Source organism: Sturnus vulgaris, chromosome 1, assembly GCF_052056855.1.
Source record: "Sturnus vulgaris isolate bStuVul1 chromosome 1, bStuVul1.hap1, whole genome shotgun sequence".
NCBI classification, from domain to species: domain Eukaryota; kingdom Metazoa; phylum Chordata; class Aves; order Passeriformes; family Sturnidae; genus Sturnus; species Sturnus vulgaris.
This window is the reverse complement of record NC_142243.1, coordinates 5054731-5068897: the sequence shown is the minus strand read 5'-3', so window position 1 is coordinate 5068897 and position 14167 is coordinate 5054731. Positions and strand designations below refer to the sequence as shown.

Here is a 14167-nt window from a genome sequence, read left to right as displayed (position 1 = left end):
GGGATTTGTCGGAGGGGAGGCTCTCGTAGGGCTCCTCCAGGTCCTCGCTGGGGTGGGAGGAGATGGAGGAGTCTGTCATGTCGCTGCTGCAGCTGTTCTCCCCCAGGGCCTCCAGGTCGGGGCTGAACTGGAAGGCAGGTGCCAGCGGCACCGCACGCTCCTCCAGCGAGCCCTTCCCTGCCGCGCATCCCAGCGGAGAGAGCCGCTCCCGGAAAGGGGGCTCAGCCTCTGCCACCTTCTCGCTGCTCTGCTGCTGCTTCTCCAGCTCCAGCTTCATGATGGTGTGGATGAAATGTGTCTGCACGCGGGCCTGGTTGAACTCGATCCTGCCCTCGGTGTTGCCACAGCCGTCCTTGGTGCAGCCGCAGGGGAAGGAAGTGTGATCCATCTGGGACAGGGAGAAGCAGAGGGGGAGGATTAGGATTGAACTCAGTGGCATAAAACCAAAACTGCCTGTGACTCGCCTGCCCTGAGAAACCGAGTAACAGCTGAGAGGTTTAAAAGCAGGAAGAAAAAAAAAAAATTACACCCTGCTTTTTTGAAGAGGTGTCATAAAAAGTTGGATTTCACTACAAGTGACGAAAATTAAAAGATGCCAAAAAAAAAAAAAAGAAAAAGCAAAATATAATGGTCCAAAAGGAGACGTAAGGGGGCTAAAGTGAGTTTTTTCTTTATTGCTATTTAATGATCTCACTATCTGATCTGCAGCAGCCACTAGAGGGGGGCTGTGACACACACACGGAGCACCCATGTGCACCCACCTCCGCCACCCCCAGCCTCCAAACACGGCACCGAGGGAGCGAGCGGTGCCCAGAATAGGGAATGAGAGTCCCAAAATACAGCTGGGCAGGCACCCGCAAAAAAACACCCTGAAAAATAGAACTCACTGATTGAACACAGGGGGATTATCCCACTGTGCAGGTGGCCTGCACAGCTCGCTGTGGGCTGATGCTCAGCTGACACTCCCACGTTCGCCTGAGCGTGCTGGGATTTGTGACACACGCCGAAAGAAAAAAGAATTAAAAATAAAACTTGGGGGAGGGGGAGAAAGCGCAGCCTCATGTGAGGAGCAAGGAGCTCTTCCTTGCAGACATTCCCACGTGGCCCACCTCCAGCAGGAGATCAAGCAGGTATAGGGGTCTCGTGGGGATGTACAGCAGGGACATTCTCACTGCAGGCACTGGCAGTGTGGGGATGGCTGCACGTGTGATTTGGGAAGAGGACACTTTGGAGCAGTGTCTGCCTTGCAGCCTGAGGGATGCTCCAAGAGCTTTCCTCACCTCCAAGCACAGACGGATTTAAAGGCTGCCCCAACTTTGTCCAACCTGCCCACACGCCCCAGCTGGAACCGCGGCATCCCCCCGTGCCCAGGGGCGAGGCCGTACCTGACATTTAATGCCTGCCAGGCTGCAGCTGCAGGTCTCGGGGTCGCAGACCTCGCGGCAGTCGCAGCCACAATCCTCCCGGGACAGGCGGATGCTGTGCAGCTCCCGCTTCTCCTCCTTGTCGATCTTCTTCACCCCCACGGCCTTGAGCAGCGCCCGCCTCTTCTTGGCGGGGTAGGGCTGCAGGAAGAAGCCGTCCTCCAGGTCCACGCTGCTGACATCGATGTCGTCGTCGGAGATGTCCTCGATGGTGAGCTGGTTGGCCTCTTCTGACTCCTTCGTGCCATTCATGGTTAGCTGAGGGCAGAAAATGGACAAAGCATTAGGGGCTTGTTTGGGACTCAGAGGCATTGGAAGCCCCAGCTGAGGGGAAACAAGAAAGGAATGACCTCTCCTCCACGGTGGCTAACCTCAGGATCAAATCTAAGAGCCCACAAAGACCTGACACCTGGCCGGGGATGTGTTCTGGGATATCAAGTATCTAAATCAGAAATGAAAAGACTTTGGGAGATGCCAAGAAGAGTCTCAAGTGGATCCCAGGACAGAGAGGTACTACCAAAAGAGCAAAAATATCTTCTGTGTCTTTTCACTTTTAACTAAATGAAAATCCCCCACTGGAGCCTGTGCTTTTTGGAGACCCAAACTGAGAGCTAAGGATTGATGCCCCCAGGTTTCAGAGGCTCTTATTAAAAACCGGCCAATTAATTAACAACATCCACCAGCTCCCCATCAACCCAGCCCCACGCTCCTAACTCACTTTCCATTTCAGTGCTTCCAACTTCTCCTCTTTTAATTTCTCTTCGAGTTTGCCCCGACGGACGTTTTCCTGCTCCTTTGAAAACTCTGCCAGTGTGAACTGCCGGGAGGAGCTGTGTTTGCTCACCATCCCCAGGGTACAGCCCCCACGGCTAGGCACGCTCGTGAAGCCCTGGCAGCGTGGGAAGTAAAACACAGTGACCCGGTCAAACTCCACATTGTTCTTCTTTAGTCGCTTGGATTTCTTCAGGATTGACGTGGCTGAAAAGGGGAGAATTGAAAAAAAAAGAAAAAGCACTAAGTCAGTGCTGCCATGCTGCAGATGGAATAGAAATATTACAAACAGTCAGGACTTGCAATTACTCTCTCAGCAGGGACACAATGGGACAAGGCCACAACATTGCTTGGTGGTGTTTTAGGAGCTAACACTTCAGAGGTGGGATGGGGATGGAGAGGCAGCTAAGCCAAGCCCTGCTGCATTGGAGTCACTGATGAGATTCACCCTACGAGGTGGCTGCTGCTTCTCCTTCCCACTTGACTTCCCCCAGGAACACCCAATTGCTTATTCTTCACGTGTGGCAGAGCATAACGAACAAGCAACCAGCCATCCTACACATCTGTCTCTCTAAATCCACTCTGCCCCAGGCTCAGGAGCCCCTGGTCTGCTCCTGGGATGCTGTGGCATTGGCATTCCCAGTGCTTCATGGCTCCAGCTGTTGTGGCAGGGCAGAAAATAGCCCAATCACTGCTTTTTCTGGTACTTCCTTTCACCATCCACTGGGAGGAACTCTGAATCTATGGTTTATTCTCAAGAGACTCATTTGAGAACAGCTGCAGAGATGTTAATCTTTGTGCAGGTGATCCCCGGGTAAACATGACTCTGTTTTATCTTAAACTGCTGAAACATGTTACACACCACAGCCTCTCCAGAGATAGCTGGCCCTGCACATCTGCATGTGTACAGTAGATGGAGGGGACTAATTAGTCAGGGCAGGTTCAGAGTCAGTGAGTTTCCATGAGTGTGGCAGGAACAAGAGCCAGCTACACCCAAATTTGTGGTGGGGAGGTAATTCTGGTCCCATTCTCTGCTGGTGGCATGGGTGCTTTGGTTGCCTCCATGGAAAAAAATAACCCAGAAGGGATGAGTGACTGCTGCAGAGCTGGGATCAAATCCTGCTCTTGAGGAGGCAGAGCCACAAGCAGCCTTACAGTGGGATAAGGAAAAGACTGCAACAACCTGAGGGGCTCGGCTGGTTTGGTGGGCCCCAAAGGCTGTGAAAGGGCAAGACTGGACAATTAACTGCACCCACATTTCACAGGTCTCACTTGCCAAAATATAGTGTTTCGGTTTCATGTGGAAAAAAAAAAAAAAAAGAGAGAAAAAAGAAGTGTTCACCCAGCTGTGTCAGCAGCTTCTGCTCAATAGCTGGGGGTTCACACTGGGCCCTGCAGTCACTCTGATCATATCTTTGCACTGTGCGTTGCATTTTCACAATAACCTTGACTCAATCTCTTAAAACATGAGCTCTTTATCAGAAGGCAAGTTAACCACCACGATCATCTATCAGCCGAGCTGCTGCACTTTGGCATTTGCTTCTCTCTCCCTGCACCCCTCCTTCGAAATTGTTTTCCCATTCCTGACCCTTTTCCAATTGAGCCAGAGAATACAAAAAGTTCATTGTTTTGTCACAAAACCTGGGAAGACAAGCAAGAATGAGACTCTTTATTATTACAAGACTTCTAAAGCCTTTTCAGACCACTGCGTGTTTGTGTATGTCTGCTAAGTGGACCTTAACTGCTATATACAGTGGGTGTTCAGTATAATTTACTAGGTTGGAATATTTCTCCTCCATGAAGATGTTCCTCTATTGTACTTTTTATTTTTCCCTTCACACAGCAGATAAAGGGCTTTACAACACTGCCTTCTGTGTGTTTTCCTAAAAGCTCTCAAAACTTATATTGCTGGGAAAACAAAATAGCTTTTATCTGTTCTAGCAGCAGAGGCAATGTCAAATGTGTCATGTTCTTTGGCAAAGTACCCAATTTACGTAGGAAACAAGTTCTGAAATGGTAATTACGCTACTGGTTAATCATTTTTAAAAAACAGCATTACAGGCCTTCACTGTCTGATTAGGTTTTGCCTGTGAAACAGCTCGACAGGGAATTGAGGGTTGGTGGGATGGTCCTGCAGCACAGGTTTGGAAGCACCCACATGCCTCTGCACACCCATCCTTGGGTTTCTGATCCTGGAAACCCGAACTTCAGCAAAACTATTCCAAAGGAATAATAAATACTAGAAAGAAGGGCTGAGGAACACCACAGTGAGGAGGCTGGATGATTATAAACCAGTGTCATGACAGGCAGCTGGCACCACAGCCACTTCTACCCATAAAGGTGTGCCCCAAGGGGGTCTCTGTGGGGTGATGACCCACCACCCCCCCTACAAAAATCCCATGCAGAGGCATGGCTGATCCTGGGAAAGCCAGAGGTACTCACGGGTGAAGCTGGATATTAAGGCAGAGCTGGGCTTGGGCTCTCCACGGGAATTCTCCTCATCAGTGTCCCAGCCTGAGGATGCTGAGGAGGAGAGGGGGGAGCAGGAGGAGGAGGAGCAGTAGGTGCTGTCATCCCCCAGCTCTTCGTACTTCCTTTTCAATACTCCGCTCATGGTGACGCCGTTTTTGTCATATAACTGGAAAACAAAGGAAAAAAAGCAACATGAAGCCAGGGAAATCCTGTCGGTTTCTGGTGATGAGCAGGACAGATGTAACCCCCAGCAAGGCTTCCCCAACAGATCCACTTGGCCATGCAGATGTGATTCCCAAAAAGTGCTGTCCCTAAAACACCTCATCTTACTGCACTCACTGTTGCACACCTGTGAATTTCTCTCCCATTTCTCAACACTGCAGAAGAAACTATCCCAGACACCAAACTGTCCAGAAACCAATCCAATCAACACAAATGTCATCAAACAGTAAGTATTACATTTTGCTTACTAATTCTTTTATGTTCACTCCTCACCCAGATCGCTTTCTATGCAGTTACAGCTTTAACGTCTTGCTAATTACAAAAATAAGCCAGTTTGCAGAAAACAATCTGTTGGCATGATTTACTTGCTACAGCCCCCCGGGGAAACAGACTTATTAAATGAAGCACTGAAATACAAATATATCAACTGTGAAGAACAGCCCTTCTCCTCACGGTGCCTTTCATAGTCAGTCCCCCATTCAATAAGCTATTCTTGTTTAGGCTGGGTTATGTATCAAGCATAGAAGCAATTAAAAACAACGCAGCTAATTAAAAACAAAGGAGCTCTGTACTTGCCTAGATTCCTAAATTTCCTGCATGCTTTGCCCCTGCTCATCTTAAAGAAAAAAAAAATAAAAGAAAGCCAAAAATAACTGCGCTGCATCTTTTAAACTTTGCTTTTATAAAGTTTGTGCAAATTCGGGAGACCAAAAAAAGCCCACAAAAGCTACAGGCTTTGCCTGCAGTACATTTGGACAATGCTCTCAGGCACAGAGTGGGATTTTTGGGGTGGTCCTGTGCACAGCCAGGAGCTGGGACTTGATGATCCTTGTAGGTCCCTTCAACTCAGGATATTCTATGATTCTAAGGGACATCAGCACCCACCCATCCTGGGATGCTTCTGCACTGATGATGGATTGCTCCACCTTTTAGACTCTGGCAACACCACCTCAGCTCCCCCTGCTCCTGCAGAAGGCACTGCCAGCTTATTTGGGAGCCATCCCCAGAGCTGAGAGCCAAGCTGCTGCCTGAGGGGTGACTTGCTCTGACCCCATCCCACCAGGCACAACCACGGTGGGAGGGATGCAGCCCCAGCCCAGGAACTCCTTCCAGCAAGGAGGGGAGAGCCTCAGCAACGTGGGATGCTACCAGACACCCCATAATACACAAAAGCTAAAGCATCCCTAGAATTTGGGTAAAGCTGGGACGGTAGGCAGTCCCGGGATGGTGACAGTGCACATACAGGGGTGCCAGACACCCAGTCCACATCCCCTCCCACCACACAAAACTTCTCCACCAGCCAAATTCATTTTTTGCAACCCAAACACTTTCTCCGCTTTGCATGTCTGAAGTTAATTTAAGTCTCTGAAAAAGAAAAAAAAACAAACCAAACCAAAAAACACTAAACCTGTCCTTCTGACAGACCTGAGGAGGCAGCACAGACACCACACCAGTTTCAGAACCTCCCCATGATGGGATTTTCAGTGTCCCGACAGCACCAAGCAGTATCACGTTGCAGGACAGGAGCACACACAGTTCCTTCCAAGCCCTGCACCAACCCTCCCTAATTATGTTTACCACCAGCTTCCCAGGAGACAATAGTCACCTAAAAGGTCAATAAAGTCCCTGGATGAAGCACTTCCCTGGCCTGGAGAACTTAATAATTTGCTGCAAGGCACACTTATAGGGCCAGTACGTCCCTCTGAACCTGGGGAGAAGCGATCCCACCATCCCTCCTCCTCCTCCTCAGCAGACCTGGAGCTGCAGGTGGTTTTGCCACAGAGGGGTTGTTGTTTTTTTGGCCTTAATCCAAAATAGATGCAGAGAAGGTGGATTTGGCCACCCTCCAGCCCCAGCAGCACATGTCCTACCCGACACCTGGATTAACCCCTTTCCTGCTTGCTCCATGACAAAGCTGAGCTCGCAGGTGGCCACAAAACAGCAAATTACAAACATTTAATTTGTATTATTTTTGTGTATGTGCCTCCTCTGTCTCGTGTTTGCTTTAAGAAACAACCAGGAGCAAAGAAACTCTCCAAATCCATGGCAAGAGTACAAATCAAAGCCTGGGCTGCAGACAGAGGGTTGCAGACCCCACTGTCCACCTGGAACAGGCAAAAACTTCACAAAAAAACAATCCCACACGTGGCTTGAAAGCGCATCAGTTCCTGCTGCAGAGAGAATGCTCCAAAGGACAGTGAGGGATGACAGTGAGGGATGCCACTATAGCCAAGGGAGGGAGGAACCAGCTCCCTAAAATGCCTGTAGGACACGTGTCCAACAGCAAACACCCTCAGAGATGCGATGCTGACCACATCCCAGTCCTGTGGGAGACAACGGAGGGTGCTGGAGCAGCCAAGGTCACGCTGCTGAGACAGGGATAACTCCCAGGTCCGGACCAAAGATGCAGCAGCTCTGCTGCTCAAGTTACCTGCCAACCCAACAGCCCATCAGGGGCTGCACCACATCCCCCCAAACCAACCCCACAGGGAAAGCAGAGCACTCCCCTCCAGCCAGCAAACCCAGCTAACACAAACACCAAGCCAGAGCCAAGGCAAGCTGTGCATAAGATGGTGCAATTCTATTTATTTATTTTTTAAATACTGTCACCAGCCAGGAGGATGAAGGGAGGTGTGTGCAGCTCCCCATCTATGAGAATGAGCCAAATGGATAGGGGAAAAAACCACTTTTGGCACGCTGTCTTCTTCAAGACACCTATTGTTTTGCTAATGCAAAGGAGGTGTTGTGCAAACAGGATTCCCAGCTAATGGGAAAAAGCTGGTGAACCTGCTGCCCACCAGCCAAAATCTAGTAATTTTCTCCTGTTACACCTTCCCCCTCGTTGCTGATTTATGGCTGCAACGTTTTCCAAGTCAAGTTTTCAAATCCTTCTCAGGAGCAATGTAGTGGAGCTGCACCCATCAGTGTCTACTCTACTCCAATAAATCCTCCAGTTGGGCATTTTACTGTCAAAGCCAGGATGATCCTCTGCCCCCCTCCTCACCCTGGCACGTGGAGACAGAATTCACATCAGCAATTTGGATGCTGCCTTTAAAGCCATGTCACCGAGGCCACTGGCCACTCAGCCAAAAAAGCTCAGAGGCCCATTCAGACACAATGAGGATATTTTAATTGCAGTAATTTTGCAAGGAACCTTAAACCCACAGCGGTGTTTCACAAGCAAGTCCCAAAAATGTCCACAGCAGCATGGAAAAAATAAATATCTATATCTGAGTTTGCCATTGCAAATCTTTGCAGGCACCACCGAGTGCAGGATTTTACCACCTTCTCCTTCTCTTTTTTTTTTTTTTTTTTTTTTTTTTACATAACCTGAAATAAAATAATCCTATCTTCCTTTCAGTTGCCAAAAAAGACATTCTGTTCTTGGCTAAGACTTCTTACTCATCTATTTTACTGAAAACAGCTTTTGGAACAAGTACATAATGCAATGGATCAAACCCGCAGGAATTCCTCTCTGGCACCAGAACTCCCACTATCCTGGGAATACTTTCTAACAAATATTTAGCCCAGATGTGCATTCCTTTCTTTCTCTCTCCCTCCTTTTTTTTTTTTTTTTTAAAAAAAAAGCATTAAAGTTTGGGTGGGGGGAATAGAGGGGAGCAGTGTAGTTGGGGGGAAGGGAATCCAATCTGCAAAGTCCCATTTCTGGCGCCCAGCAAGTTGCAGGGTAAAGCCCTAATACACTGGAATGCAAGGAATTAATGTTTTAACTATCCTCCTCTTGGACGACGTCTCAACAGTAAATATTTCGAGTAATTTAGATTTAAGAAGGTTTGGCATTTGTTTAGCCAAGTGCAGAGGACGGCAACTAAAAACCTCTACCAGTGTCCACTCTCCAGGAGACTGCACAAAGAGGCTTTGGGCAGAATTAGGAGGAGAAGATGTTTCAGTCTTGCATTTTGGGGCTGTAGATGTGCTTTGAAGCGTCAGGAGATCGCAGCAGTGCAAGCAAAGCAAAGGAAACTCCTCACAGCGAGTCCAGCAGCTGCCTTTGCTTGGGCCACAATTCCCATGGTAGATGCAGGAGAACACCCAGGAGCAAGAATATTTCAGATTTTGGGGGTTATATCAGTGGAGCATCTTAAAGAATGGAAGAATCCCGAATCCGTGCACGAGTTATTGGAAGCAAAGTTTCTTTTGCGAAGCGATTTGAGGAACACCAAGAACACAACAATCCCTCCGACCCCCCCCCCCCCCCAAAAAACTCAGCACAGTGCACTAAAAGTATTTGTTTTCCAGTGACTTTTTGCGCTGGTTTGCTGACTTTGAAACTCAGCCATCTGCTCGCAGGCCCGGAGGACAAAGTGGGTTTATCCCAGCAGACCAAGGTGGATTCTCCCCAGCACACCGGGAGCCGCTCGGGTGCTGGGAGCGAGCTCAGGACCGCGCTGAGCCGTGAGTCAGAGCGGCTCCCGCTCCCTCCCCCAGAGCCGCAGTGGCTGTGCAGGTCTAGCAGGAGTAAATATTAGTTTAAAAAACACCACCGCATATTTTAGCCAGGTACGGCTCCGAAGGCAGCTCGCGGAGTTGCTGGGGTTGGTGTTTTGTTTGCACGCTGCCGTTTATTGTGGGCAAAGAGATCTCGGTGTGAGAATCACCAAAAAAAGTGCTGCGGAGCTGAGCTTCCCGCTCAGCTGCCCCAGAAATCTGCTGCCGAACAGCAGTGGGTTCTTTAATAATCGCCACACTATCAGCACTGATTCATTGCTCGATCATTTAACTATTTTAATTCTTTGCATATTTACTTAAGTGGTTTCCCCTGTGCCGCTGTGACAGCCTCCCGATGACAACACTTCCCAATTTTCGAGGCTGACTGGAGCCAAGGGGAGCGGGATCATTCCACCAGGACCCTCCAGGGGACAGTCCCACGCGTGTTCCCAGCCACATAATGCTGTGCTTTCCAGTTCAGACCAGATTATTTTCACCCAGCTGGGTCTAAGGTTTCATAACCTTGCTCCGGTTAAAAATAGCCTCTGCCTACTATGCAACAGCAAAACCCAAAGTACGTCGTGCTGCGGAGTGGGAGCATGAATCAGTCCGTAGCACCACGAGTTTATGCTCCTGTCAGAGCCTGAACAGGCAAAACACCTTCCCCGGAAAGAGCAGCAAAAGTGTTTACTCCATCTCCTAATTTTTGCAAGGCCACAAAGAAAAAAAATTTAAAAAAAGGCTTGTCAGATTTTTCTACCAACCCATTACTTCTTGCTGACAGCTTGAAAGGCAAATAAGAAATTTCAGCATATACATTAGAGGTTATCTGACACGGCCCAAAATGAAAGGAGGTTCGGATGTACTCGGCGCAGATTGCGCTGTAACAAACAGGAAAAGAGCGAAGTGCGCTTTGTCTAGGAAAATCCTCTATTTGATCACACCTCATGAATAATTCACACCAGGTTTCCATATTTGTCCTCCTGTAGGTACACGCTGTGCGTTACCTTCCCTGCTATATATACGCACGCATTTCCTGCGCTGAATTATTAAAGCCCTTGCCGGGAGCTGCGGAGTCTCTCCGGGAGGAGAACAAACCCAACCATCCTGAAAATAACCCCGCCTCCCCACCCCACACACACACACACCTTGACGGGCTACAAACTGCTCAGCAGAGGGAAACTGAAATAATTTGCATTAAAAAATAAAGTAATCCAATAAAATTATAATTGGTGATCAATTCCTGGTAACAAATGACAAGACTTAACCTGGCAGTGCTGGATTAAGGGTTGGACTCGGGGATCTTAGAGGGCTTTTCCAACCTTAAGGATTCCCTCATTCTGTGACTTCGGGGTTTGTAAACGGCCGTGAGGGTTTTCTCTCCATCCATCCCACCCAGGCGTTGGCATTCCAGGCGTTAGTTAGTAAGGCTGAGCTGCTTTAGGAAAGGGCTGTCCCTGTGTGTCAGCCTCTTCCTACAGCGGCATTATGTAACTCGGAGGTGACAGACACTTCTGAGGATGCCGGGGGTAGAGGAGAGAGTGGGGGGGGCCGACAAAAAAAAATTATAAAAACCTGAGAAAACTTAGTAGTTGGGGGCGGGGGGACGAGGCATCCTTTTTTTTCTTTTTTTTTTTTTTTCTCCCTTCTTTTTTTTAGGTGGGCTGTAAAAGCCGCGATGTTTTATTTCGGGAGGCGGGGGGTGTGGGGGGGTGCCCCGCTCCGTCTGTCCGCCCGTCGGTCCCTCCGTGCGCCCGTCGGTAGGTGTTGCTGTAGCGACGGGAAAGCATCCCCAGCCGGGCGGATTTGGGGAAGAGCGAGCCGGCAAGGCTCCCCCCGCCCCCCCAACCTTTCTCCCAACATCAAAAAATTGTAACCGCGGCCGCGGGGATGGAGCGGAGCCCGGACTTACCGGGGCGAGGGTGAGAGGGGAACTCTGCGCTACTCCTAATAAATATTACAAAGGTGTTGGGGTGTCCGTACGGCACAGCCGATGGCAAAGTGCGGGGGGGCGGGTCGGGGGCGCAGCAAACCCCCATCCCTTCCCCCAAGGAACGCCGTCCCGCTGCCCCGGCGGGTCCCGGAGCTTCCCGGCGGCTCAGCCCCAGCCGCAGCCCCGCCGGGCTCCGCTCGCCCGCGGGCAGGAGCAGCGCGGCCAGACGGCGCCGGGGCGGCGCGACCGCCGCGAAACGGGCGGCGAGCACCGGCAGCGACCCCCGGCCGGCGGGACGGCTCCGGGCCGGCTCCGGGCGGCCGAACCCCGCGCCGGGCAGGCACCGACCGGACCCCGCAGTGGAGAACCGCGAGCCTCCCCCTCGCTCCCCACGCCGTCTCCCCCCGTGCCCATCCCGCGCCGGCTGCCCGCGGCGGTCCCGTACCTGCGGCGGCGGCGGTGTCGGCGCGGCGGCTCCGGCTGCAGCGGCGGTGCCTGGCGCGGCGCCTCCCGCTCCGCTGCCGGGGCCGGGCCGGGCTGCGCCGCCCCGCGCTGCCCTTTTCCGTCAGTGGAAAACTCCGGGCTCTGACGCAGGCGGTGACAGGAGCGGGGCCGGCCGGCCCGCCCGGCTTCCTGCCCCCGCCGGGCGGGGCGCTGAGTCAGGAGCGGCGGGAGGCACCGCCCCGCATCGCTCCGCACCGCCCCGCATCTCCCCGCACCGCCCCGCATCCCTCCGGGCCGCCCCGCACCGCCCCGCATCTCTCCGCATCCCTCCCGACCGCCCCGCACTGCTGCGGGTCCCACGGGGGAGCTGAATCCCACAAAGGGCTGAGGAGTGGGACAGGCTGGACCCCAAAGTGGGTCTGAGTACCACAGGGGGCTGGGGACTCCAAAATGGATTTGAGTCCCATGCAAAGCTGTGTCCCACAAGGGGTTGGGGAGCCACAGGGACAGGTTGGACCCCAAAGTGGGCCTGAGTACCACAGAGGGCTGGGGACTCCAAATCGGTTTAGGTCCCAAAGAAGGGTATCTATACTATGAGGGCTTGGGAAGCCACAGGTAACCACTTGGATCCCCAAGTGGTCATGGGGTGCTGGGAACCCTGAAATGGATTTGAGTCCCACAGGGAAGCTGTGTCCCACAAGGAGCTGAGGATCTGCAGGGACAGCATGGACCCCAAAACACATTTGGCACACAGGAGTCTGAGGACCCCAAAGCATGAGGGTGGAAACATTTCAAGGACATCAGAGCCCACAAAGGGTTGTGAATCCACAGGGAAAACTTGGACCTCAAAACAAATTTGGGTACCACAGGGGCTTTGGGTCTTACAATGAACATCTACATGGCAAAGGTTGGACCTCAAAATGGATTCAGACAAGCAGACTTGACCCCTGGAAAATGTCTGGACCCCACAGATGGACAGGGACCCACAGGTAAGGCTTGAATCCCAGAACAGACACGACAGGTAATTTGGGATCTATGAGAAAGGCTTGGAGCCTGGAACAAATTTGAACCTCACAGGATGGTTGGTCCCACAGGGATTAGGAATTCACAAGCAGGATGTGGCCCCCACAGGAAATTTGAGCCCTCTAATATGTTTGAGTTCCACAAGAGAAGCTTGGCCTCCATGCTGGGTTGAGGTCCAAAAGCAGGGCTTGGCCCACGAGCAAGAATTGGTCCCAAAAAGGGTTTTGGCCCCCGGTGGTTGTGATCCAGACCTGGGAGTCAGGTTGGATTTGCCTTGCCTTAGAAGGTGGATGAGACTGGATTGGGGTGTGTGGGATTATTCCTATGCTCCTTTGTGGGCTCCTTAGCTCCAAGAGGCTGCCCACACAGTGCTGCAAGCCAGAATGCTGACACTTCTTTCCAGGAATGTTATTTTACTTGTAAACCTCTTAGGATGTGTCTTATGGTTTTTCTTTTCCTTTTCTTGTTCTTTTTGCTTTTGCTTTTGTTTTGTTTGTTTGTTTGTTTGTTTCTCTTTTTAATACAGGTGTCTCACAGGAAGTGGTGCCATCAGGATTTTCACTTCTGTCGTGTGTCAGTGATTCCTGTGGCAATGACATCTCTACTGGTCACCCCAACAACACCACTGCAAGGGCGAGGGTGAGCTGAGAACATCCTGCAGCTGATTGTCCTGCTGGTTGATTTTTCTCCTCTCCAGGTGCTTCATCCCTCCACCTGGCTTACCCCGTGGCTCTCTCCCAAGCACATGGAACAACAGCTGGGTGCAGAGGCACGGGAGGGATGAGCTGAGATTTTGCTTCAGATGTCAGGGAGGCAATCCATAATTCAGGTGGTGCCCTGATGACGGGTGGCTCCTGTCTTTGAGGCACAAGGGCCTTCCTGAATATACCAGCACCCAGCCCTCGATGGCCGTAGGAGCGGTTTCCCTGAGGTTTCACTTACCATGTTTGGACATGGCCGTGATTAATATTTCCTAACAGGAAGATGTCATGCATGCAGGCTTTCCTCTTCGGGGTTTGGGTCGAGGGTGGCCAAGTTCAGGTTGTACACTGGCTCCTCACTTCCTCAGCCTCACAGGCTACACCCTCCCCGCCAACCCTGCAGCCGCCCTGGGCTCAGCCCAAATCGGGTCCTGGCGCCAGGGAGGTGTCACCACACAGCCCCTGGGGATGCAGAAAGCTTCCATGGGACTAGATCAGAGCACAGTGTCACCTGTCTCTGCACAGTGCCTGTGGGATGGAGAGGGGGTCGCTTGCTGCCCTCCCCGAGCTGAGTTTGGCATGAAACCCAGGGTATGGGGGAAAGGGGATATCCTGGAAAATAGCCGGAAAGGCTGCCAGCAACCCCCAGGTTACCCATTTACTCTTTTGCCTCTAATAGTTTTAATGAAAGTAAAGCCACTATAAGATAAGAGTCCCACACAGGGCAG

General features: G+C 51.4%; 1 protein-coding gene across 3 annotated transcripts in view; it reads right to left on the bottom strand.

Annotated features, from left to right (window-relative positions):
* Window positions 1-11827, bottom strand: part of CSRNP1 (cysteine and serine rich nuclear protein 1) — a 15308-nt gene extending 3481 nt beyond the window's left edge. Inside the window, exons 1-5 of one of the 3 annotated variants that reach the window (XM_088156813.1) lie at window positions 11717-11827; window positions 4638-4833; window positions 2143-2402; window positions 1386-1682; window positions 1-388 (exon numbers count right to left, since the gene is read on the bottom strand). The exon at window positions 1-388 is cut by the window's left edge and continues 3481 nt beyond it. In XM_088156813.1, coding sequence (XP_088012939.1) covers window positions 1-388; window positions 1386-1682; window positions 2143-2402; window positions 4638-4809 — 1117 coding nt within the window. In that variant the 5' untranslated portion in view covers window positions 4810-4833; window positions 11717-11827. Of the gene's footprint in view, window positions 389-1385; window positions 1683-2142; window positions 2403-4637; window positions 5853-10606; window positions 10891-11716 lie in introns of those variants that run through there. The other 2 variants (XM_088156856.1, XM_014873764.2) reach the window with 2 other exon arrangements.
* Window positions 11828-14167: the final 2340 nt, after the last annotated feature.